This window comes from Polypterus senegalus, chromosome 14, assembly GCF_016835505.1.
Source record: "Polypterus senegalus isolate Bchr_013 chromosome 14, ASM1683550v1, whole genome shotgun sequence".
NCBI classification, from domain to species: Eukaryota; Metazoa; Chordata; class Cladistia; order Polypteriformes; family Polypteridae; genus Polypterus; species Polypterus senegalus.
In genome coordinates this window covers 76,754,348-76,780,306 of record NC_053167.1, presented here as the reverse complement: position 1 = coordinate 76,780,306, position 25,959 = coordinate 76,754,348, and the positions used below count along the sequence as shown (strand labels likewise).

At 35.6% G+C, this 25,959-nt stretch overlaps 1 protein-coding gene across 3 annotated transcripts in view; it reads left to right on the top strand.

Annotated features, from left to right (window-relative positions):
- The window catches only part of LOC120515004 (endophilin-B1), a 58,523-nt gene extending 35,269 nt beyond the window's left edge, over window positions 1-23,254 (top strand). The window contains exons 7-11 of one of the 3 annotated variants that reach the window (XM_039735682.1): window positions 754-777; window positions 2,233-2,322; window positions 7,899-7,999; window positions 19,932-20,157; window positions 20,598-23,254. In XM_039735682.1, the coding sequence (XP_039591616.1) occupies window positions 754-777; window positions 2,233-2,322; window positions 7,899-7,999; window positions 19,932-20,157; window positions 20,598-20,705 (549 nt within the window). In that variant the 3' untranslated portion in view covers window positions 20,706-23,254. The remainder of the gene's footprint in view (window positions 1-753; window positions 778-2,232; window positions 2,323-7,898; window positions 8,000-19,931; window positions 20,158-20,597) is intronic. The other 2 variants (XM_039735683.1, XM_039735684.1) reach the window with 2 other exon arrangements.
- Window positions 23,255-25,959: the final 2,705 nt, after the last annotated feature.

The following is a 25,959-nucleotide window of genomic DNA, read 5'->3' as shown; positions in this document are numbered from 1 at the left end:
GATGTGTAATGCCAGAATTACAACTAGAAAGTAGTGAGAACAAATTAAGTTGTGATATCTTATTTTTTTGATTTGAGCATAATTTACTATGGATGATGGTCTTGTTTCAGATATATCCTTTCTATTTATACATTTAATGTATACTAAAGTGTTATGATTCCAGAATGGAGTATTAGTAAAAAAAAAAAAAACACATTGTAAACAAAGGAGACTAATGGAAAATTTGTATTTTTAAATAACAAATTCCATCTATTTTAAATGTAGCAAACCTAAATGAAGATGAGTTGAGCCAGTTTAGCGCTTTAATATTTATAAAGCTGCTCAATCAAGTTATATTAAAATGTAAGATGTAGATGTTGTTTCTTTCCTGATGATAAAACAAGTGTGGTAATTTGTTCCGGTACTGTACAGTTTTTCTCATGTCTTTTATACTGAAAATCTACATGTAGTAGTGTATGTGAAACATTCAGAAAAAGCAATCTTCATTATATTGTGTATTTAATAACCATGAAATATTCTGATCAAATTCAACAAGGGAGCACATTCTTTTGAAAAAGAATATTTGCATATACTGTATCAGTTTTACTGTAGATGCCTCCATCTTTTAATTTTTAGAATTTGTGTCCTGCTTCATGATGGGTCATTTGAATTATTTTTCAGAATCGTAATGAACACACAAAAAATAACTTTTTTTTTTTTTATTAACTATTGCTTTGTTCTAAATATTATCACTTTGCCTCTTCTGCTGTCAAGATGTGGGCTGAAGAGGTGACCAAAGTAAGTAGACTGTTTGCAAAGTGTATTTTTAAAATGTTTTTTATAGTTAAGTAGGTAACTGCTACTGGTTTGTTCTTACCTTTAACACAAAATAAAGTTAAAATGTCTGTCTTTTGTTTAAAAAAACAAACAAAAAAAAACAGTAATTTGAAGATTCAGAAATATCACAGCATTGTTGTTGTTGTTCCTATTTCACTAAAACCTCACTAAACTGAAAAAAGTTGCGCTATTTTGTTTTTCCCTTTTTTCTGCCTTTCTATCCCCATGGATTTAATTCCAAAAATTTCAAATTTTGGATATTAAGCTCATTTGCACATTGTTTTTTGCCGTTGTTATTTACTAAAAACATTTTTTTAATGAATTTGATGTGCAACATGTGATAAACAACCAGTGCAGTTATTAATGTAATAACTTAAAATAGGAAATGCAGTGCCATAGATTTTGTCATTAAGTATATGCTATTTTGATCCTTTCCTTTTATGTCAACTTTTGCAGTGCTTCCAATTCATTGATATTTTCAGGAAAGTTACCTGTGATCATTTTCACTTGTCCTTTACACCTTCATGAACAACATACACAGCCTTTGAACTGAAGTCTCAATGTTTAAAAAAAAAAAAATGTATCTTGTCTAAATTCTTCATCCATAAGCACAATCTCGCAGCTCAGATTAATTTAAATGCAGTTGGTTCAGGGATTTTATGTTACCTCTAATTTAATTTCATTTAATTTGTGTGTCGTGTGTTTTCGAAAGATACAAATGCACTCTTTAGTGTATTTACAGGGAAGTGAATACTAGGGTCAGTATAAACATGAGCATGTTCCTTACTCTTTCTGTCTAAAGTTTGCTTCAGTTAGAAGTACCATTTCTAAAGACAGGGTTAAAGTATATCATTATCACAGCACTTGGTGTCACAGAAACCACCCCTGTGAGTTGTTTAAACAGCTGCAAGAAAAGCACTATACTGCAATAATGTATATGCAGAAACTAGAAAAAAAAACTTGAAAATGGGAGTTGTTTTGCCTTTATTTAATAAAATGTATGTCAGGTGAGTAAGCAAACCATTTTTGATAGGATTTTTTTTAAATAAACTCAATATTAAATACAAAATGTCTTATTAAGTCAGTAAATCTTACAATAAGGAAAACAAGATGTAATGACTACATATAATTAAAAAAAAAAAAAAAACTTTTCACCTGCTTAGGTTTCATTTTTTTGCAGGGATCTGTTTTTTTCCCAGGCTTAAACTGTATTTTTTCTTTCTGTGAAAAAGAACATTAATATGAAGACTGTGGTTAATGAGATATATATGATACAAGTACTTGGTAGTGGCTGAAATTTAATTACTAAATTTGAAGATATTTGGTCAGACCACCTTGATAATATTTACTTTAAAGTTCTTTGGAAGGTTGAATGTTAATGAATGTGGTATTAATGCTGTGTTACATTTTTTCTAGGCTGAGCAGGAGCTAAGAATAACTCAAAGTGAGTTTGATCGGCAGGCTGAAATCACCAGACTTCTCCTGGAAGGAATTAGCGGTACCCATGTAAGCGGTTTCCTAGACATTTTCACAGCTCTTTATAAACCTGAAGACCATAGTGTTGTATGTCTGTGTGTGGTGTTGTCAGGGACGGATCTAGAGAATTTTGCATGGGGTGGCAAGAGGGTGGTAGGAAAATATTTAGAGGGTCACAATAGGAAAACATTATTCATTCAGATGTACATACTGTATATGGCTTACATGTTTGGGGTAGGTATATTATGATTAATATGAGGTAAGTAAAATCAATAATTGCAAAGAAAAGTCCAGCCTCACAGTACCAATCAGCAGTTTGTTTGATTAACATATTTTACAATTCTCACCCTAAAAGAAACTACAGAAAATTGTGTTCAACAATGTTCATGTACATTTTTAAAATGAAGTGTCATGTTGTTCTTGAAACTATTTAGATGTAAAGTATCTGCAGCAAAAGGCCTTTCCTTAGAACAGTGTTCCTTTTCATCTGATAATTACAGCTACAGAAATGTCAACTATAAGAGCTGAATATGACAATTACCATGTTGTCCAGCAATTTCTTTCACAAAGTCATCCAAATTCAAAGATTTACTGTGTTTGGACTCAAGACTTAGTATAGCCAAATTTAACATGTCTACTTTCTATCATAGTAGATTGCAAATGATTCTTTATTAGCTTTAGGGCTGAAAACATCATTCAAAAGAAGCACTGCTGACTGGTAATACTGCAGCTACCTTATACAACAGTAACATCTCAAAGAACACATCACAGTATGGGTCCAGAAAATGTACAAGTTCCAGTAAAGAGGCAGGATTTTGTTCACCGTTCATTTGTGGTCTTTCTAAGACATGTTTCACATCTTCAATGTGGGACTCATAAGCATTTGCCAAAAAATAGAACACCCTCCTCTCTTAGAAAGCTAGAAGTGGATGGATTTAGAGCCTGAATACCAATCATAGTACGGCAGTTGGTATTACAAAAACACCTTTTCATTTCCTCAGTCATGCTATCAATAACTGGTTGTACGCTTTTACTTTAAGAGCATATTTACTGTCTGGTTGTACATGCTGTCCAAGGCTGGTGGCGACAACATAATCTTTGAGTTTTTCTTTTTCTTTCACGTCTGTCAACTATATCATTCCTGAGCTCCTCAAAATCAGTGATTGAATTAAGTCAACAGCCTTAGAAAAATCATTTTTGACTGCAGCGTGACTGACAGAAATTTAGAAACGCCTAAAACCTTTCAGAACACTGCAAGACATCCTATAGTATTTGAATCAATTTGACCCAGTATTCTTTGAGCTTCAGTAGCTCTCTGTGGATTGTTCTCGCTTTGAATTTCCTCAAGTACTTTAAGAATAGCAGGCAGTCTGTCTTATTACATTGTGAACATGCTACATGTCTGCAAGCCCAGCGTGTATCGCTAAGGTGCTGAAGGTCCCTTGGCGCCCCCACTGATACTCGGAGTTGCTGGACTGGCTGCCACTCGCAGCGGCGCCGGATATACCACACATCCAAACCATTTCAAATGGACATAGGGTCCAGACATGATATTTTTTTTCAACAAATCAAATCTTTCCAGCTTCAGGTACACATGTGGCTGTGTCAACTGTAACCATGTTTAAGCATTGTGCATTGCAATGAACATAAAATGCATATTTGGCAACATCTTTTATCCTAGCTTGGACACCTACAACTACAGTAGTTGTTACAACTACTTTCAAGAACTTGCATCATTTTATAATTGTTCCACACGTCCTGTTATTTATTTCTTTCAGGCCTGTTTCCTAATTATCACAAACAGTAGTATTAATATGCATATTAATGTATTAATATGCATAACAAAGCCATAATAGGCATGTAAGAATTGCTGTATATACAAATCCATATATAGAAACATACTCCCATTAAGACATATAAATACATGTAAACAAACATGAGCATAAAGGAATACAAAGGGCATTTTGTTGTTATATCTTTAAAAACAGACTGTCACTTTTATTTTACTTAATAAATTGCTCAGTTTTGCCATTAAACATCACAATATTACAACAGTAGATCTTTAAAACCAACCCACTGCTTTCATAACAGGCTGAACAGGTTCATCTCCCATACAAACTGAAGTAACTTTACGGGCATGCATATACAAACAATGTGCATTCTGGAAACTTCTAAATTCCTGACTGGCAGCGTTATAGACTCGCTTGACATTCATCTTTTTTTTCCTTTGCAAAAGTGGAAGTTTACACTTTTCCTATTTTACAACTAAATGTCTGCCATAGTGTCATGTATAATAACAGCAGTGTTATCAAATGAGAAACAAAAGTTGCTGTTATATGTATAGCCACACTGATAACAACAAATGTATAAAAAAAATGCAGTGTGCAATGTATAAAAGTAAAGTATAAAAAGCTGTAAACATAAAACCTGGAATTATAACGGATTTAATTCTTTTTTGAGTATACAGCAGTCTGTAATACTAACTTCAGCTAAGCACCTAGCAAAGGAAAAGGAGAGAATTTAAGAATTATTTCTAACATCATTCTTTCACCCAAGACAGACGATCTCAGTCTCACAAATTGCACACTGTTAAATTGTTGGGCAGAAGTAAAGGATAAAGAGATGCAAGTCATGTGTGGAACAAGCCATTGTCCTCTGAAGGGGAAGTGTACATGGAAGGCTGAATGCAGGACATGCTTTATGTCAAAAGAATTTTTATGAAACTTAGTTATTGATTAACAGTTTTTTTTATATATAACGTATTTATTATCATGGGAGTTTGTTAAACCAACTGTAGATCCACCCCTGGGTGTTTTGTTGTTGGTTTGTGTGTTTTTTTTTTTTTTTTTTTTTTTTTGTTTTTATTTAAACCAACAGAAAGGCGAAATATGCTACATTGAAATCAATACTTCACTGGATACTTGAATTTTATTTATTAGTGTAGCATTCTCTTAACCTTTTTAATGTTTTCTCTGTTAAGGAGAGAATTAATCATTTAGGATATTATTTTAATTTGCTTCTTTTGCATTTACAGCCTGATATTTATAATATGATTCTTAGTTACTTTACTAAACGGGGCAGAAAGTGTTTAACAGATGTTCTAAGATTATGTGCTGCATTGGGCACTATGACAAAATGTGGTACAAAGCCAATAATAAAGCTTTTAACTAGTAACAGATTTTTTCCCTTAATTTTTTTTTTTATTTTACAGCAATCTGCATTTTTTTTTATTATTGTATCCCCATTTGTAAAAGTTCAGAATGTCTAATAGTAAGCATAATAATTCAAGTTTCAGTGCAAGTGAAAATGTCTTCAGTTTTTTGAATACCCACACACTCCCAGCTGGATTTATCAGTGTATATGCCCCCACTGTAACAGTTTCAGGTATGCTTACAGTATGGTATACCATATAATAAAAGGAGAGTTCACGTCATATAATTTTATTTTTGGGAATGTATTTGGGAATAATCTATAAAATAGTTATTTCACTGGCATTTCTTAATTATACACATTTTGCAGACTTGAATGACTAATCACAAGTTTTGCTATGTTATCACTTTTTGGAACGAATAAATGAAGGCTGATTCTGTATTCAAGAAGCTGTTTTGTCTCATGGAGTTAACAATGCTTTCATTACCACCCCACACCCCACTATATCTCAGTTTTGCAGGTTCACCCTTCTATAAGCCTTTGGTAATAGACTGTACTATTGAGCAAAAGAAAACGGTTAAAACACTTTCACCAAAAAATTACCGAAAGTGACCTATCTCCCGCTTTCATTTTTGTAAAAAAAAAATAAAATAAGACCTTTATACTTACTATTTATTTTAAAATTAATACTGTATTCCTCATTTTACTTACATGAGGTTTAATATCTGATGTAACATTGTACATGCAAAATTTTTAACTCACGATAAGTGCCTTTGAGTTATCTGACTTAGATATAAAGTCAAATTGCAGGAAATATGTAATTTAAAAATGCAGCACTATGTAAGAAAATGCTTGTTATCAACTGTAATGAGGAGCATACGAGGATTTTTTTTTTTATTCAAAAAATGGACCTTTCTAGACGGCTAACGAATTGTTAAAATTCAGTATTTTCTATATGTTTGTTTACTCCTCATCGCTTGATATTTTATGTAGTAGTAGGCAGTCTTATCAAGTAAAATGTTCTTGACTTTTTTGCAGGTAATTTTGCTTATTTCAAGCATGTTTTTCTTATATCACTGTTTGTTTTTCTTATTTACTTAGAAGCATTTTTTTTCAGTGAAGTGTTTTACTTTGGTAAATATCAATTTATAGTTTGTTATTCCTAAATTATTTAGATTTTTGACTATGTACTAATTTTTATTATATAAATTTCTATTTTATAGACAAAAACTTAACTATAACAGGGTGAACTTGGGCAGTGTTTGTATTGCATGGTATAAACCACATTTTTGTAAGTTAGAAACTGGTCCGAAAAAAAGAGTGTATATTCAACATTTATAAATGATGTTACTGTATTATCATGTAATTAAATTTGTGTACATTGTATTCTAAATAACTTTAATCAATTTTCTCTCTGAAACAACCTGTGGCAGCTCAGCAGGGAAAATATTAAAAGATCAATACTGTGAGATTAGCACTTAATGATGGTATGCTTTGGAGTAACATCAGATGTGAGGTTAAACTTAGCTGATAAATTCTAAAGAATATATATTAAGTCTTAAATTATAATATAATATTTCTTTCAAAATATTTATGAGTAAAAGCTTATTGTTACTAAAAATAAGGGAAAGGTTCTATTAGTGCTGGGCGGTATGACCAAAATTCTATATCATGGTATTTTTCAAAATGATACCGATTTCACGGTGTTCAACTGTATTTTTCCCCATACATAAGTTGTTGTTAGCCACATTTTCCACTGCAATTACAGCCACTTGGTTTCAATGAGATTTGTCTGCTCATCTCGGTCATAACTATCGACGGTGTTGGTTCAACAGACTCCCGTGTGGGAAGGAGGAGTCTGTAGGGGACCAGTATCATCACACTATTACACAGTATTCAAGTATTGGAAAAAAAATAAAAAAACCTTGGCATGCGGTATTATCCAGAACTATAGAAACAGTATTCACACATTTGAAAATATTAATGGTCCACATCTGACCTTTTAAAACCAAAGTATCTCCAGACATGACTCCTTTTTTTCAGCAAAAATTCTTCTGTGTCATCATGTTCAACTTGACCGTCTGCTACAGCTTCAGTTTCGGACTGTTCTGTGTTCATTGTCGCTGCGCAAAACCTCCACTAACCCATGTACTCCGTTGCATGCGTGTTTAGCGGTGTAGCAGTGAAAAAGATCTCCCACCAACCAACCCCCTACCCTCCACCACCCCTAACCCACCCCCATATAAGCAGTTTCCCACTGAAGTACATCCCGAACGTTGTTTAGGCTATTTAAACCGGTGTTGCGGTATAAGAAAAATCCATATCACAACAAAAATAAAAAACGGTGTTCGGTATGAACCGGTATACCTTCCAGCACTAGGTTCTATCATTAAAAGAAGTATTAATATGAAAAGTTTATACTGTAAGTAGCATGACAAAGCCTTGCTCTGTTTTAGGCACATCATTTGCGCTGTCTGAATGATTTTGTGGAAGCCCAGGCAACTTATTATGCACAGTGTTATCAGTACCTCTTGGACCTCCAGAAGCAATTGGGAAGGTAAATTTATAAACTTCAAAATTATTTTGTTATGTTTTTTAGGTAAAATAGTTGTTGATTAAACTAGTCCTGTTTTCAGCTATTTTCCGTGCAGTCAGTGGTACTGTTAAAACTCCAAAATGAAATGATATTTACCGTATAAGCATTTTTGTTATTGCACTATGGTGCTTTTGACCTACTGTAATATTAAAAACAGACTTTGCTTACATAATAGTGATTTCATTAGATCAGTCAAAATGTAATTGTGTTGTTCCTGAATTTAGTGTCAATTTCATTTATAGAATTAAGGGACAGCTCTTCATTCATTCTGCAGTATTAAGTAAATATTAAGATTTTTACTTTGTACAGTTTTCATCTGTATTTGTAAATGCATGTTTTATATGGTTTTACTAATACTATTATTTTAAATGCTGTGTACTGTCAAGTTTTATCATCAGTATTAATGAGCTGTAGTGTTCAGAGTTCTTTATTTTACCATAATAGCATTACATTATCTTTATGTATTTGTATTTCCGTCCATCCGTTAACTAACCTGCTATATCCTAACTACAGGGTCATGGGGGTCTGCTGGAGCCAATCCTAGCCAACACAGGGCGCAAGGCAGGAAACAAACACAGGCAGGGCGCCAGCCCACCACAGGGCGCGCACACACACACCAAGCACACACTAGGGACAATATATATATATAGGGACCTGCATGTCTTTGGACTGTGGGAGGAAACCAGAGTACCTGGAGGAAACCCATGCAGACATGGGGAGAACATGCAAACTCCATGCAGGGAGGACCCGGGAAGTAAACTGCGAGGCAGCAGCGCTACCCACTGCGCGACCGTGCCACCGTATTTGTATTTCCTTTATTAAAATTTTGGTAAAACTGCATAGTAAATGATCATTGCCAATTAATAATTGTACAAATTTAATTATAAATTACTTTATCAATATGATTATGTGCATTAGTATGCCCTTTTAAGGTATTATTGGCTTCCATGGTGGATGAATGGATGAAGCAGGCAATGCTGAAAGTGAAGATTATTACTTTAACTTATTGTTAGAGGCGCCTTCTTTTGGTTGAATAAAAAAAATATAGTTACTGTATATGAAAAGTGTTTTAATATTCAGTCCACAAGCCACATTTTGTTACCAAAGACTTACCGTTTACTTTGGAATTCATAATTCACTATTAAATTGAATATTTTTTTGGAAAAACAGTGCTGTGTTTTACAAACTTATGAATGTCTAGATTAGTTCCATATATAGCTCCAGACTAAAGAGATTTTGTTCACAAGTCTGTCATAGTAGGCCTATGGTACAATTGGTTGCTTTATTTTTTTTTTCTGAACCAAGCCTCAGTTCACAAAGTCTTTGTTTTTAGTTTTTTCACCAGCATTACACAAAGTCCTTTAAATGTGGTCTGAGTAACTTGTACACAATATTCCTTCGTATCTTTTGAACAATTTTTTAAGATGCTGTCCAACATATTGCCTTGTATGACTATACTCTCAACATTAAGTCCTAAAACCGTTTTTAGAGTTTGCTTATTTTAATTTCTTGTCTGCTGTCTTAAGTTTATAACCTTTTCCTTGCATTTAGGACTTTGTTTGCCAAGTTAAAAAAGTTTCTCAGATTTTTATGTACTTTTTGTTATCTCTTCAATATTTCCATTACCAGCAAATCATGGTGGTCGCAAATTTCATCTGCTAACTTGCTATATCCGAATCCATGCTTTTTCCGAAAATCAGAAAACTTATTAGGCAGGTACCAATATCTGAAATACTCCCATGATAACCTTGAAATATTTGGATCATTCCATTATCTTTACCAATTTGTTTTCTTCTCCACTGTCTTAACTTCTGCACTGGATACGAAACATTTTGCTTCCCAAACACTTTTGAGTATTGATCCCAAAAATCACCTTTAAATTTTCCTTTCACATTCCATTTTATTATAATCTCCTATTTTTTGTGATTTACTCCAAGTATACATATACAGTACAAAAGCTACAACTGGAACACTTGTGGTGATCTAAAAGTAGTGGCAGTGATACTAGAATTTGCAGCTTTCATTTGTGAATGGGAATGCCATGCTAAAGTGTCTAAACTTGATAGGAATTTAGATTCAGAGCAGAAAAGTTTGGTATATAAACTACTTGTGAACCCAACAAAGATGTTCTTGTCTCCTCTTCATATGAAACAATAATTTTTCTAGTGGGGACTTAGGAAATCACTGTCAATGATGGAAAAACTGTATCGGGGCAAGTGGAGTCCATCATGCTGTTGGACATTACAACAGGAAGCATCCATGCAGAGTACATATGAAAATCGGTAACAAAACTTTTTTTTACTCAATTGAACTAATACAATGTGTCAACATCATTAAGCGATTTAAACATGCCAAGTTATTTTCATGTTTCTCCAAATTCCCACATGATAAAGTAAATCTAAAATTATATTTGTGTTCTGCTTGAAGCTGTATCATAACCACCAAATTGTTTTCTGGAAGCGCAACTTATGAAATAAAATATGTAGTTCAGTGTCCATTTAAAAACAGGCTCTGTAATTTGCCAGGGGTGTCTTTGATATTTTTTACAGATGGATCAATTCTATAATAATAATCAGGTGTTTTTGAGATTAAAATTTTTGGCTTTATGAAGTTTTATCAGTTCTGTTCACACTTTTGTGAGCATGGGAGTCACCTTCACAACATTCCATTTATCGGATATTTCTTGCTTCTGAAAAGAGTTAGATTATGGTTTTTAGAAGTTGGTTGGCCCAAATCAAATAAGCCTAAAATCCCTCTGATAAAGGTTCATTTAAAAGTATTTTGTATATTGTGTGGCTTTCCCCAGTAAGCATTTGTTTTAATATTTACTTGTTTCTGTAGTCATTGCTACTATACAATACAAGATTATACAGGGGAAAACAGTCTTAGGCCTAGTGTCGCTTTTACTTCTTTTTTGCAGGGCTTTATAGCTTATAAATATTGCAGTTCATTTGCCAGACTGTTATGTGTCTGGTCAGTATGCAATCATGTGAAAAACCCACGCCTCCAAATTATTAGGTTCACTTGTTTCAGCCACTTACACTGTTAACAGCTACCTATAATCAAGCACATGACCGTTCAATCTCAATTGAAAAGCATTGATAATATAATGGGTCATACTCGGGAGCCTCAGGGCCTTTAAATGTGGCCTTGTCTTAGGATGTCACCTTTGCCTCAAGTCAGAAATTTCTGCTCTGTTATTGTGAAATGGAAGCAGTTAGGAACTATAACAGCATATTCATGAAGTGGTAGATCATGCTATAACTCACCATGCGGGACCGTAAAGGTCTAAACTGCATAGTGTGAAAAATTGGCCATCCTGTGTTACATCAGTCATAACAGAGTTCCAAACTGCCTGTAGACGCAGCATCATCACAAGAACCATATATGTGGAGCATCATGAATTGGGTTTCCATGGCCAAGCAGCTTCACGCAAGCCTAAGATATCAATGCACGATGCCACTCTGGAACAGTGGAAACGTGTTCTCTAGAGTGAATCATAATTCACCATTTGGCAGTCTGAGCGACAGATCTGGATTTGATTAATGCCAGGAGAATACAGTAAGCGCTATGCAATCTGGAAGGTCAACTACATATTAATGACCATGTTTTCAAATGGAATAGTCAGCAAGCTCATATAGGTGTAATGGATAGTTATCTGCAATCTTTTGGCCATATAGTGTATTCCCAAATTTACCTAAAGATTACTAGTGAGAGTATGTTTTGTGCTAAAGTTGTGACATATGTGATTCAGGAAAATTACTGTAAAGACTTCTGGGGCCTCATGTATAAGCGGTACGTAAGCACAAAAACATTGTGTGCGCCCGTTTCCATGCTCACATAGAGATTTATAAAAACTAAATTTGATGTAAAGCTACGCACATATTCATGGCAACCTCAGACCATGTGTATGCATGTTCCCATTTGGTTTTGTAAATGGGTGACACCCATCATCAAAGCAGTGGTACTGTTTCTGTGTAGTTTCCCTTTCTTTTTCTTTTTTGCATCCATGGTTTGGCCTTTATCAAATACACCAAAATTAACTGCATATCATTTACAAAATTTAAGGACCTCGACTGTAATCAATCTGTAACTATATAATGGTGCATTGAATGGCCAAAAGGTTCCAACTATCATGGCTGTTTTAGCATTTTTAGAAGACATTGCAAATGGAAGAATTAGAAGAGAGTGCGTATTTACAGATCATACTGACTTCTTGTCACGTGATGATGACTGGCTTCTAAGTCGATTTAGATTTCCAAGAGCTACCCTCTTGGAGGTGTGTGCTGTTAGAATATTAGGCTGTACACTTGATATTTGTATAATGAAATGCATTAAACCATTTATATTACATATTACAAATATATTGATAACTTCATTTAAATAAAGTATACTGTTAATTAAACATGTGAGAGTACGGTGACATGGCAGAAGTGCTGCTGCCTTGAAGTAAGGGGGTCAAGTCCTGGGTGTACCCTTCCTGGAGTTTGTATGTTTTCCTGGTGGGTTTCCTCTGGGTGCTTTGGTTTCCTTCCAATGGTATGCAGGTTAAGGGATTTTGGGATGCTAAATTGATGCTACTAGTGTATGTGTGTTCACTTTGCGATGAGCTGGTGCCCTGTCCTGGAATTGTTCTTGCCTCACACTCAATGCTTGCTGGGACTGGCCTGGATGGATGGATGGAATAATTAAATGTTTTTTAGAATTGGCCTTCTAAGCTTACAGCTGGTTTTACATTTATTATAGACGCTTATTGTGTGCCGATTGGTTACGTGGTGAAAGAAAACGGAAAGACAGGAATTGGGGATTGGCACGTTTGACAGAGACAGTAATGCTGCAATAAAGAAACCCCATCCACATCCTATAAATTCCGGAGAATGCCAGTATCTCTAAAAACTGATTGTGAAAGTAGCTATATGATCAATGCAGGTTAGATGCATGAATGAGTATCCCACTGGTTTAATTGGAATAATGTGTAAATGTTGGGTTTGTGAGCTGGTGGTCATAGACACAAACACAGAATTCAATGGATGATGTTCTGAGCAGGCTTTCTTCATTGTAGCCGTATTGTTTTTATCAAACGTAGCAAGCCCTAGTTCCTATCCTTCTGTTTTCTTTCCCCACATAACCAATCACCACACAGTAAACATCTTCAAGACAGTAACACAGAGTGTTCATAAATTTTAAGGAACATTGAAAAATCTTCATTATACATGTTTAATTATACCATCCGGGGTCACGCCTGTCCCAGCAAGCATCATCTGTGTTGCAGGAAGAATCCCTGGATGTGGTGCCAGCTCATCGCAAGCTGAATGTGAGCACACACATACACTAGTAGTGTCAATTTTGCATCATCAAATCCCCTAACCTGCATGACTTTGGAAGGAAACCAAAGCACGCTGAGAAAATCCACCAGGAAAACATACAAACTCCCGGCAGGATACACCTGGGATGTGACCCCCTTAATGCGAAGCAGTAGTGCTACCCACATGTTTAATACATGCTTTAATGCATTTAATCATGAAAATGATATCAAGTACAGTATACATCTTAGTATTCTAAAATGGTTAGAGAGCTGCAATATCATAAATGTAATGTATTCTGTGTGGCGATCTCTGCCTGCACATTCAGCGGTGTAAGTGAAAGGCTGTTTTAAGAAGCACGTAATGATTAACAACTGGGTCGGAAAACTCTTAGAATATGAAGCATTTAATGTGCTACTTTAGTTACGATGGGACTTGAGAAACTCTCTAGTAAGTACATCGATTTTAAGATTAAGATGAAATTTATGATCTTTAATGACAAAATAAACAGGTTAAAATCGATATTTGAAGGTTAAACTCGACATTTCAACTTTAATCTTCACATAGGCCTTTTTTTTCTTTCTTCACTGTGTCTCTGCTTTTTTCACTTCCTTGTGGCCCTAATTTGCTTTTGTATGACTCTCGGTTGGTGAGTTGCAACTTGCCTTTTCATGTTGACTTTGATATCTGACCACTCTTTTTTTTTTTTTTTTTCTCCTCCCTTGATATCTGAACACTGCTAATCCCGCTGTGCCTCTCCATCAATTTCATTTTTTTTGCTTATACCACTGCTTAAGCCACCAAATAGTAACATTTTTCTTTGCCTCCACTTCACTGAGCAAGCATTTGCTGAAATTTTCTTTTTACATATGGTTTTTCTATTGTCTTTTAACAAAACACTGAACGTAAGGGACTTTTTCTATTTGCATATTCAAATAAGTGAATTTCTGGGAGTAGTTGGGGTGGGGCTGTAGGTGCGTGCATGTGTGTTAAAATTCATGTTGATTGGAATTATAAAGGGAAAGTGCATAGAACTTATGCATTTTAATGTATCTGATTTTTTTTTTTCTGTACACCATGGTTTAATTTGTATTCTATGCAATGTGTTAAACATGAGGCCCCAGGTCTTTTATGTACATGGGGGGAAAAAATTACTTTGATAGCTATACAAGAGGTCTTTTTGACCCTAATTAATTATGTAGTTAATATTTGTAAAGAGTTTTGTTAGACTTTCAGTGGTGCATAAGTCCTCCCCTAGAAAAGCTGCCACTCCCCGACCTGTTTTCCAAGACCACATGAAACTGGGTGTTAAAAAGATTTTGCAGCTATATAAACATATGGTCAGTTTGGCTTCTAAGTTTCATCTGATAACAAGAGCTGTTAATCAAAGATGAAATGACATCTCCACAGACTAATTTCAGGGAAAAGAGATTATTCATCTTAAACTTTTAAATGCAAGCTGAACTCATTGGAATTGAACTCTTAATAGAAAGCAGCTCGTTGCTGCAGACTGGAACAAATCCACTTGCTTTGCACCCAGAATGCTGACTCTTTCTCTTGGGAAGCCAAACAAGTTTACCATTATCTCAGGGGAACTGCATGCACTTCATATCTTTGGGCCTGGAATTCCTCTGAAAACCATTTTGACGGTGCCACTAGCTCTGTTCCAGTAACTGAACCTAAATTGGGAAAACTGAGTACAAACCTTAATTCAAAAAGAAAATGTCATCACCCACAAAATCTTGGTAGGAAGAGTCACACTTTTCTATATGAATTTGCAAAACATAAAGCAAGAAACCTAACATTCATAGAGAGCTGAGGAAGACCATGCCATACCATGAAGACAGACAAGGTATGATGTGGTAAAGACCACAAGCAAAGTTTAGCTGAACTTGGAGCCACACCATGCAACTCCACACACCATTTGACAAAGGCTTGTTATTGTAAAACTTTGCCAGTGCCGTGGCTGTACATTAGACCAATATAAGACTGATTGTGACATTACACTAGAATTCCAAAAGAGAATAATAAAATCTTATAACGTTAGAAAAACCAGAGAACTAGTAAATAAGTTAAGAACTGCCTCTTCTGTATTATACATGTTCAGAGAGCACATGAGAATTCCTCAGAAGGATGTAGAGACTTGCAGGGGAAAAAAGAAAGTCTGGTCTGTCAAGCTTATAGTCTATCAAAAATGTAACCCAGGAAACACAAACATTGAAGGAAAGTTTCAGTTGTTTCATTATTTATTGCTTGGTGTTTTTATTAGAATAAATAAAATGTAAGGCATCAATAAAAGTAAGCTCTGTACTGTATATCTTGAACTGAAAGCCATTTTATGGAATTTGTAATTCACTACATCATCAAAAATATATTTGAAGGTATTTTATAAAAAAATTAAAAGCTATGTTACCATCTAAGTGTACAGTTAAGCTGTTCTCTTGGCAATCTAAATTAGACTACTTTTTTAATATATAATTTCTTTGAACATAATTAATGTATTACTGTATCTTACTCATTCTCTTGAGCGGATGATCACCACTTCTTAAAATAAATTGAGTAAACAGTTGTGCTGCTGCACAGTATCTGCATCTTCAGATTACCATCATTAATTACAGTGTGAGCCAATGTTTAAATGTAGTGTGCTATTACTACAACAGGTTTCTTTTCTTCATTCAGCCACTGCTATTAATTGAATGAATATGTTGCATCCCTAAATTTTGATTTGTTGCATATTAACAGATTAACATATCACTGGACATAACCAACAATTAATTCACAATAGAGGACAGGCACAATTGGAAAAGTCAATTACAGCCTTTTTAGGACCTATATTTTCTTAGTCTGTTAATTTTATTACAACTATGACATTCCTATAGGTTTAAAAGCCATTTTTTGAGTGGACATAACCAAACCATTTTCATTCATTCCCTGCACTCCTGGGCATCCATTGGGGGCTGAAACCTTATTCTTTCATATCATTTGGCTCCAGCTTCAACAATGTCGTCTTCAGCCTCCCTCTGGTTCTCATCCTCATCCACTCTTATTATGGTGCTGCTCTTCACTACATCCTTATCTGCTTTTTCCTTCAAATACCCAAAACATCTTAGTCTGTTTTCTTCTTAGCAAAACACCTATCATCTCCACACAGTCTTTTTCTTTTTCTCTTCCTCTCACTCCTTGACACTCCACACATCCATTGGAGAATCCACATCCATATTCTTTCTAACCATGCATACTTCATGTTCAGCCTTCATTGGCCATGTATCATTCCCACAGAGCATGCTATTTCCCACACAGTTTTCATACACCTAACTCTTTATTACCAGAGACGATCCTTTAAAAGTCAGAATGGGACACAGTTCCTAGACTTTCTCCCATGCACCTCTCACCCTCTCTATCACTGCTGTGCCTGCATATCTGTCTGTACTCGGTATATTACCTAAACCTGCCCTGTGACTCTTTTACAGAGATTTTTTTTTTTTCTTTTTTTGGTTGCAGATTTTATTTGCATAGTCTTGGCAAGTCTTAGGCAGTGGAATCATGCTCTGGTGACCTCTAGTTGTCTAGTCTGACATACCAAGCAACTCAGTCCAGCCAGTCTGTGACTTGCCCTGACAAAATCATGCAAGTTTGAAGTTGAGCACTTAATGGGTGCTCAACAGGAAGTACAATGCATATAATGCAGCTTTGAGGAATAAGGAACACAAGTGTTTTTGGATCTCATAAACAGAAGAAAGGCTTGTCTGTCTGATGTCTCATGCGTTATACACTGCAACAGAGTGGAAAAAGGTAAAAAGGGCCCAGGTTAGGGTTGAGCTCCCTTTACCTGGAGAGCATTTGTACAACAATGGTAGCTGCTTAAATTTACACTTGCTTAAGCAATTTCTAACTGTGGATTACCCATCACACCACCACATCTTTTATGTACCCACGTCTGACAGCACTTAGACTTGGATTGAGTTTCTCGCAACACCTCTTTTGTGCCTCCTGTCCCTTCACCCTGCATTAATCATCTGGGTCTCTCTGGTATTTACTTTGAAGCCTTCCACTCCTAAACACCTTTCCATTGTCAGTATCTTCTCCTTTAATTCCACTACACTTTTTGCCATCAAAACAAAAGCATTGGAACACAAGTGATCCCTTGGCAATCCTTCACAAACATCTGTGGCCACCACCTATGTAGCTGTCAAAAAAGCAGCAGACTCAGAATAGACCTCCATGCAGACCCACCCTCATCTTAAAACTTTACTACTTCATTTTTTGATTTGACCACTGTTCATGCTTCCTCGTGCTTTGACATTGCCACGCACCACTAACCATATACATCTAAATTTGTCAATCCTCACCTCAGCATCTCTCATAACTTCTGTCTAATGCTTTCTCCTGATCAACAAATGCATAATGCAGATTTCTTTACCGTAACCAATGTTTTCCCTACATTTGCATGACAGCAAAGATTGTATCTGTTCTCCTTCTAGTTGTAAAACCAAGCTAAATTTTTGCCAACATTCCTCTAATCCTAAATTCTTTTCTATAGCCCTCTTTCAACCAGCTTTATTACCTGCTTCAAAAGCCAAGTAACTCCGTATGGCCTGCAGTCCCAATGGATCACCTCTCCCATTCCCTGTGTATACTGGAATGAGCACACTTCTTTCCCCAGTCTTCACAAATGCTTCCTGTGCACACAATCATGTTGCACAGTTCTATTAACTGTTTAATACAGGTCCTTCCACTGCCTTCAGCATTTTATCTTTTGTGCTTTGGGTTCATTACCCCCCAAAAATGTAATTTAACCTGTTTGAATGTTGGATTATAACATGTTCATGTGAAAACATCATAAATGTAATATTTTTTTCTTTTCATTTGGATTTTTTGTTCAGGAAAACTTAACACTTAAATACTTGTTGGTAATGTTTACTGCACAGGTATAACTACCGGTATATTATTATATGTTTCAATATTTCTAAAAATGATACATTTTATTAGAAGTCAGTCAGGTTTAGTTTTCCACTCTTAGGTCTTGTTTTGGATAGTATGGATGTGGCACATTTAGTATCCGGTTGTTGGTTGATTATTTCTTTCCATTATTATTATTTTTTGATTTTTCCCAAAATTTGTATTCTACAATTTGAAACTCAAGAAATACAGTAAGCATTTGGTCAATTTCCATAATGGGGATGTTAAATGTCCCAATTGAAGTTTATAATGACAATATAGGTAAAAATATTCAATATAGAAACTGTGGTGAAATGTAGGTGAGCCATACCAGATGGAAACTAATGAACTGTGACAGTATTAACAGGCCATATAATGCCCGTGATGATCATGAAAGACATGCATGTGGCATATTGACTGGCAGGACGATGCCCAACCTGTCGCTGCATCCAAATGATGCCATCTTTCGCCTTTATGTCTGGTGCAGCTGCGTCGTTCTTATGTGTGAGTGGTTCGGGGGTTAATGGGATAGCAGGCTACTTGCTGCTTGTGCTGATCGACACATTTACAAAACAAAAGATGCTGATGGAGAAGTGCAAAGGTTTAACGTGGGCCAGGATTACAAGTTATTTTGTAGGCTTCAGGGATTCAAGTGTTAAAGGGAAGTCTTTGATTATAATTACATGATGTATTTATTAGGGGCTGAAAACAATATTACCAGCTTTAAAAGAAACTCTTGTTTTTACAGGTATAGTAATTGTCTTATGGTATCATGCTACTTCTGAGATAATAATTATGAAAAGGATGAAAATGATAAAAGGAGAAGCATTAAACTCCCACCACTGACAAATACAATATTATCAAAATTATATATATATATATATATGTCAATTTCCACTCTGAAACAAAAAGCAAAAAATAGCTGGAGAATCAAGGTTTCCGCTGTATAGCGTTCAAAAGCTGCTAATAGTTGCATTGGTGTATATGTTGGAATTGGCTTGAAGAAATGCTTAGGAGCCAAGTTAAATAAACCATTGATTTCCAAAAGCATTGAAATAAAATAACCTGTTTCACTTTAATAGTATCAACATTACCACCTAACATTTATTTAACAAGTTGTATAGCCAAATCATAATGTAAATTAACTCGTAAATGTGAATGTCATGTCTCAGAAGTCCTTGGCATACTGTGTGAAAGTGGATCAAGCCCTTACAGTAGAAGATTGAAGAATTATTAACATAATCACACTTTTCTTTTAAATACTATTCAATATATAAGCCAGCCTAAAATTTAAAAGTATAGTTTTTGTTTTGCAGTTTATTTAAAACATTAAAGAGCCTAACTTATTTGAACAAAGATGTCTTGGTAATGTGTTTTGTCTTATTGCACTGTGAAAGCAAACTTACTAAAATGTTTGAATTATGAACTATGTGATACATGAATGTGGTACAAAATAGTACAAATAATTGGTACAAGTTTATTAAATAATACAATTTAGTCTTTTGCTTTTAACGTACTCCGGTAATGCTCCCAAATAAGAGTAGTAACCCTAAATGGTCTGGACTTGAGCTTATGTTTTAGAAATTATGCTTATGCTTAATCGCCTTGCAATCCTTTTTAATACTGAATTATTTTTTTGTTTGGTGTTGTAGCTTTCCATCCACCTTTTCCTCAAACAACAATCAAACCTCCACAAGTTCACTTCCCAGCATTTCTATTCCCTCCATTCCAATTTCTACTTCTCTTCCCACTCAAGCAAATTCTGTTGTCACCTCAGGCTTCAGTGAACTGAGAGCTTCAAGTGGCAGCAGAAAGGCTAGGGTGTTATATGACTATGATGCGGCAGACAGCAGTGAACTGTCCCTGCTTGCAGATGAGGTGAGTACATGTGAATGTGGTTGTGGTTTAAAGATAAAATAGGAATTAGTATTATTTTTATCCTGTCATCCAGAGATGAGAACATGATGATTTTAACTTCCTGTGGTAGGGCTTTTATGTAGTAAAACGATTATGTACAATATTCAGTATTTAATGAAATACCTTAAACTTTTGTAAAATCTCTTAGAGAAAATGATGTTTGCAATTTGCCAGCATTGGGCCTTGATCACTATTATGCAAGCTTTAGGAGTTCTATCCCATTTTTTGTGCGTAAATGTGCATTGGATGAGATTTTATTTCCTTATATTAATGTCTTCAAGTTTCTCATAAAACCCTCAAAATTAAATTAATTCAAGTTTGGCCTGTAAACAAGCAATGTTGAGAAATGTTTTGTTTCAACATTAAAATGATCTTGTTCTTTTATGTTATTCTTTTCTTAGGTTATAACAGTGTACAGTGTTCCTGGAATGGATTCTGATTGGCTGATGGGCCAGAGAGGAAACCAGAAGGGCAGAGTGCCTATTACCTACTTGGAACTGTTAAATTGATCAGGCAAGAAAAAAGGCAGATATCTATTACAGCTGTGATTTCATATTTATAAGCATTTTCTTTCATTTAAACCAATTTAGATGTCTTCCACATTTATATGATGTTATTGATGCCACAGTACAAGTGCCCATAATGATGGAAATATCATTATAAATATCAGACCTGTGTAACACTGATTTGCATTTTGTTAAACGTTTTTACAGTCCATGTGCCAATAAGACTTCATGAATTTATTTTCTACTGAAATTTTCCAACAACTTCAAGCATCAGCTTTTATGTACCCTAGTGCCTAAAATAAATTTTTTTGCCATATCATTCTTGTTGATGTTTTTTAATGATGGCTGCAATTGTAAATAAATGCATTTAATAAAACAGACTTTAGAAAAATGGTGAGTTAAATATGCATTTAAGAGTAAGTATTAAAGTTTATGTTCTTCTTTAACACTGTCATTTTTTATGCTTTCTGCTATACATACATTTTTTTTATTTTTTTTTTTTAAACATGTCATTCAAATTAATTACTCTTCTTCTTGGTATATATTGTGAGAATAGTTATTGGATCTATGTACTGTGTGTTTGTGTTTGTATGTATATAGATATATATAAAATGGGTTCATTTTTACAAATAATGTGGCCTGTTTAACGTGTTAAGAACTGTTATCTCATCCAGGCCGGGCAATAAAGTGAGTGCATTAGGCAGATCTTTGGTCAGGGCGGTATTTTCATGTAATTTTTTTTTAATATTATAAAATAATATAAAAAAGTTGTGTGTACATAAAGAATAGCATACAACATCCAGTGCTGTGTGTGTGTCTGTGTGTGTGTATATATGTGTTTGTAACTCAGAAAATCCCAAAGCGCACTCCAATTCTGCCAACCACAAAAGCATTCTTTACACTTGCTAAACAGTCTGAACCGGAAGTGACATCCTTGGGGCTGGAACCGGAAGTGGTGTTCTTGGGGCCGAAACCAGAAATGACATCATCGGGCCTGAATCGGGCAGAATTTCCCGTGCCCGGCCTGCAGAGATAAAAAAAGGAAGAAGGTTTAGTGCACCCTGCCACCTCCTGGCATGGAATTATCATCCTTTGGTCCATTTAGCTGCCTCCCGTGTGTGTGTGTGTATATATGTACAGTTTAGAAATTAGAAGATATGGCCAGATGCCTGGGTCAGAACATTTCCAAAACAGCAAGGCTTGGGGGGGAGGTCAAAGTCCTCTGTGGTGAGTACCAATGAACAGTGGTCTGTGTAGGGGGAAAAACCACAAATGTATGACAGGGTATTGGAAGGGCTTTTTTATCGATTTATCAATTGCAAGAGGTCAACAAAGGCTAACCTGTCTGGTAAAAACTAACAGGAGGGCTGCTGTGGCACAAATGACATTAATTAGGGTTATGCAAGTAATATGTCATAACATACAGTGCATCAGGATCAGTGGAAGAAGGTCACCTGCTCCAGTGATTTCCCTTTTTTTGCTACATCATGTGGATGCGTGTGTTATTTACCAGGGGAGGAGATGTTACCAGAATGCACTGTGGAAAGAACACAAACCAGTCGAGGGATTGTGATGCATTGGTCAATATTCTGCTGGGAAACTCTGGACTTTATTTTGAATCATACTACCTACCTAAATATTGCACACCACAAGTAGGTATACTCAGATAAAAGTGGCATCTTTGTGCAGTGTTGCAGGGTGCATTATCCTGCTGAAATTGTTTGGTAGCCATCGCTATAGCTCTTCACACAGCCCTGAACCAACTGCAGCACAGTGTGACATATGTGAGGGATGCTTTTTGTCGATTACAGCTCGGCATTTAACACAATCATCCCAGACATCCTCGTCAAAAACTTATGTGATCTTGGCCTCTCCTATCTGCTGCTGGATTAGGGACTTTTTGGCCAACTTCAGACTTCTGCTGGTGTTTTCTATCGTTCGAACATAGAGAGCATCCTGATGTACGGTGTGACTGTGTGGTATACCGGTTGCCTTTCACCAGATAAAAAAGCAATACAGAGTGTGATTAACACTGCTCAAAAGATTGTTGGCTGTCCTCTCCCCTCTCTAGAGGAGATTGCCAACTCTAGACTTCTCTCTAGAAGCAACTAAGATCACACAAGATGGCCGTCATCCTGGTCGCTTCCCGTTTGAACTTTTACCTCAAGATGGTGTTACAGACATCTCAAAACAAGGACCAGTAGATTCAGGAATAGTTTTTTTTCCCTAAAGCAATAGCAATCCTAAATGCTGCTAAACTTTCTTATTACACAGTATATACTGAATCCTAGCACACTGTCCATATTATTTATAGGGTCTCTGTTTTATGGTATGTGTGTGTGTTCCAATAAGGATGTATGAGTGGTGTAATTGGGTGTGAGGTGTCTTTATGTTAGTTAGTATGGGACTGTGGGTGGGTGTATTTGCATTGTATAATGTGGAACGTGTGGTTTTATTAAACTTAAGTGTTTTGCAATGAGACACCATATGGAAGAGGTCTTCCAATTTTGTTGTATGTGAATATAGTGGCAATAAAGGCATTCTTATTCTTATTTCACCTGTTTCAGACTTTTCTTACTAAAATACATAATGATTATACAACATATTGATATATTTTGTATAATGTGAAACAGATTGGTATTGTGATCATCACCCTGTCTTTATTACCAAATCCAAGAGAGATCTAAAAGTATTTAATATGCATCTCAGTCAGAATGTCTTCTGTGAATGTCAGCATTGATGCCAGCCCTGGGAAACAAACCAAGTGCCATGTCTCCATTTCCCAGCACGTGTATGTTGTCAAAATACTGTAAGGGATATTTAAACGGGCTAAAATATGCACATAATCTCATACAGGGAGTAATGGTGTAATACCAAATATTCACAGCTTTTTATAGATTGTCCTTTTGTAGATGAAACAATCACAAGAATATAGCACACAGAAACACCGTGCAATGGTTTTGTGAAAAGACGCTTTAAGGCCCTTAGAAAATATGTGCTAGTATTTGAGAAAAGTAAAATAAAAGACCCAAAAAAAACTTCAGAGATGGACATTCATTGGATATCGCTGTTCATCAATCAATTAGAGCTTACAACCTTTTGTTATCCTTCAAATATCTGTCGTTTTATTTTATTGGGTGTCTTGAAATAAAGCAGTTGATGGGATCGGCTGCATTATCTTTTGGAAGCCAATCTCACTTAAAATGAACAAAGGTGTTTAAAAAGCACCTGGAGATGGCTGACTCCATTGGCTGCGAATGCCCTTAAAGGCCAGTACAGAAAGACAGAATGTTTTCTTACCTCTGTGATAAAACAGAAACATATCTAATGATGTACATCGTGTGCAGAGTGTCTGCCCTGTAATTCAATGGAATTGCCAATCATGGATGTTTGCGAATTGCTGCTAAATGCAACAAAATTCCATAACATTAGATAGCCTACCATGCTTTACTTCCAAATTTCAGAGTTACGCTTATAAAACCTCAGCTGAATGAAAGATGTAAACAAAACACCATGAAAGCAATGAATACCTGAACATTTGACCGTTTTACTCAAATCTTTAAATGTTACATCCACAAATAGAGTACTGTGTTTATGATTTTCAAACTTATGAAAATGATTGTTTTGTAATAGTGGAATAGTCTTAGCTGTAACAACTGCAAAAAACGTGACACTTGATATAGAGTGATATGCATAAATGAGATGAATGAGGTTAATTGGTCCATAGGGAATAAAATATATAAAGAAAATATAAACTAGAAGAGTAAAGAACTAAACGGGCCTTTACAGAAGTGGAGAACGTGGAATCGGTATCTGTGCGCAGTGACATTTTCATAATGAAAACAAGAACTAGAACTGAAAATATTGTTTTTCGTTTTCCAAGAGCGAGAATTGAAATTAATTCAGAGAAATTAAAACTAAATAAAAATAAGTGATATGAACGAACAATAACGAGAGCGAAAATTGAGTAAAAACGAAAAAACAGCAATAGCATTTTCGTTCAATCCGGTCCAATCGTGCAGAGGAGTTGTTTGTAGGTCGCCCCAATCCTTCAGTTACGTTGCGCTGTTCACTGTGTGGTGATCTTCTAAATTGGGCTTACTAGAGTCACGTGGTGCAACTTCCGCAAATGACCTTTGTATGTTTGTTGAACACATTTGGCTCATCTGGTTGAAGCTTTGAGCACTTGTGGTTGACGATGGCGAGTTTTGCACAGATGTTTGCGGGAAGAAAGCGGGAAAGTAACGTGTGGAAATACAATACTTTAATTACAGTGCAGATGATAATAAAAGCAAATGTAGCGTGCAAGAAGAAGAAACGAGTCTCGGAGGTTCAGTGCAGGGCCAGCTGGATCAGCACTTAGTGGAAGTCCAGCACTTCTCAGGCACCATGACTGCACTTCATAAAGGGACATGCGGGCTCACCTGTCATCATGAAAAGTAAAAAAAAAAAAAACTAATAATGATAACATAAATTTGTGCACTGGTCTATGCGATAAATTTGTTTTCTGTATGATCACAGTAATTTTGATCATTGTTATAGTGAAAATCGCTGAATTTGCGTATTACCTGATCAAATATATGGGAGAAACGCGAGGTGGGGCAGCAGCAAGACGAGCCGAGCCTAACTTCGGACTGCGCTGTCCCTTACACACTGGGTTGATGGATGCAATTGGCGCGTGCCTGTTGCTATCTCTGTGTCGCCAATATGTTTGCAAACATGTTTATTATACACCTGACTTTTTCCAAAGTCTGGCTAATATCTTTAATGAATGTATGTGACATATTTAGTCAAAACCGCAGTGAAAAGGCACAAGGCGAGGCAGACGGTACAGCGCCCCACTGAAGGGAGCAGATGTGAGCCCAACAGGTGCTTGTTGCTGCTGTCCTACTACGCAGAGGCTGTTGGCGCCAATAAGTTAGCGATATCAAAAAGTCAGGTGCACTACAGTGGTCCGTTTCTTTTTTTTTGTTCCGACTGATTGCCAAAATGTAAGATTATGACTTTTAAAACTAAAGGAAATCAAGGAGCACTTTTACAAGAAAGTGACAAAGTGAGATTTTCGTGGAAAAGGATAGGCGTATGGACTTCATTTACAAAGAAAGGTAAGACCATAAACGGTTTTTAATTTTATGAAAAACGACATCAGACTAAGAAAAAAATCCAGTATTTAAAAACTAAATTTTGACCTTAATAAAAAATTCATTTTTTCTTGTTATCGTTTTGTTGAACAGTCTGTATTAAAATTGATTAAAGC